General features: G+C 34.5%; 1 protein-coding gene across 1 annotated transcript in view; it reads right to left on the bottom strand.

Moving 5' to 3' along the window:
• Window positions 1–1,617, bottom strand: part of Lipi (lipase I) — a 35,699-nt gene that overhangs the window by 18,506 nt on the left and 15,576 nt on the right. Inside the window, exon 4 of the mRNA XM_005345273.1 lies at window positions 573–674. Coding sequence (XP_005345330.1) covers window positions 573–674 — 102 coding nt within the window. The remainder of the gene's footprint in view (window positions 1–572; window positions 675–1,617) is intronic.

The raw sequence follows: 1,617 nt of genomic DNA, 5'->3' as shown, positions 1-1,617 counted from the left end.
TGACAGCTGGGAAACCTGCATAGGACCTAGCTAGGCCCTTTGAATGTGGATGACAGTTGTGAGGCTTGGGCAGTTTGTGGGACCACCAGCCATGCAACCAGTATTTATCCCTAGTAATAAACTGGCTTTATGGAAACCATGGAGGGATACATTGCTCAGCTCAGATACATGGGGGAGGGTCTCGGTCCTGCCCCAAGTGATTTGAGAGACTTTTTAAACCCCCTTGGGAGGCCTCAAGGTCTCTGAGGAGTGGGGCTGGGGTTTGGGGGAGGGGAAAAGTGGAGAGAGAAAGAGGAAGGGAAGGAGAGGAATCTTGGATTGGTATGTAAAATAAAAAAGGTTGTTTTTAAAAAGAACATAAGAAAAAAATAGTAATAACAAATAAACACAAGGCAAACAATACCAGAAACCATTGCAAAAACACAGACAAACAAACAACAACAAAACCCAAAACTCATTAAATCCCAAACATTTTATAAACAGTGCTTCCTTATTTTACAACATCTTCATCAGGAATCTATATTCCACACTTCGCTTTTAAACACAAAACTAATAAATACTTATTATTTTACCGTTGGAATCAGTATGGATGACATCCACAAACTTTGCATCAGTGTAATCTAACCTGCTATCTGCTGGTTTTCTAGAAAAATTTGGTCCAGCTGGGTCAAGACCTGAAATACAAAATAGGAAGTATCAGTCTAATAATGTTTTAGTACTTTGTTATATTTTATACTTGCTGTATTGTCAATTATAAATACAAATATCTTCAGTTTTAGTTTAAACATGTCTAAGCCTATCTAAAGATATTAAATTTGACAAATGACAGTGCCTCTTTATTTAAATATTTATTGGCAACCTTTATAGCTAGTCTAAAAACAGAATATTGTTAAGCTATTTTTAGCATTTTTATCTAAGAAGCAGATAGAGTAATTTATGAAACTTTATATTTAATAGTAACAGATATCCCTCCTAATTGAGGAAAAGAGCTAATGAATACCATCCAGACCTCTCTTGAATTATTTGCCTTACTGGCTTCATCCTGTGACTGCCTATAGGTTTAAAATACATTTTAGATATCAATGCTATTTAGGTTAATGAATGGAAAAAATTTCCTATTTTCTTAGTAGTCATCTCTGTTAAGAGTTTCCTATACATTCTTAAGTAAAAATGTTATAAATTCCATGAAATATGGATATTATTCTATAGGATTAATTCTAAACTAAAATTCACAGATCATGACTTTCTGATAGCAAAGGGGTGGAAATAGAATAAAATCCACTGAAGGACGAGACATCTAGTTTCCCAGACCCATGGAGCAGAAGGGGAAAAAAAACTTACTCTCTTAAGTTGTTCTTTTACCCACATTAATATATAAATTCATATTATTTTAACTATTGTTCACTTCATACTCTTCTATTGTCTATTTTATTTAGCCTAATTGACATAATGCCCCACCCTCTATTTCTCTACATTTTTCTTATGTAAGAAGCCTATATTTTTGGTCTTTCAGACTTTTGCAATAGTGTGGTGGCAGAAGAATAGGCAAGTAAGCATATGTGATGGAGGAAGGTCATTGGTTAAAAAAATAAAGAAACTGCTTGGCTGGCCCTCATA

Source organism: Microtus ochrogaster, chromosome 2, assembly GCF_000317375.1.
Source record: "Microtus ochrogaster isolate Prairie Vole_2 chromosome 2, MicOch1.0, whole genome shotgun sequence".
Taxonomy (NCBI): domain Eukaryota; kingdom Metazoa; phylum Chordata; class Mammalia; order Rodentia; family Cricetidae; genus Microtus; species Microtus ochrogaster.
The sequence above is the reverse complement of the archived record's forward strand: the minus strand, read 5'-3'. Positions and strand labels throughout refer to the sequence as shown.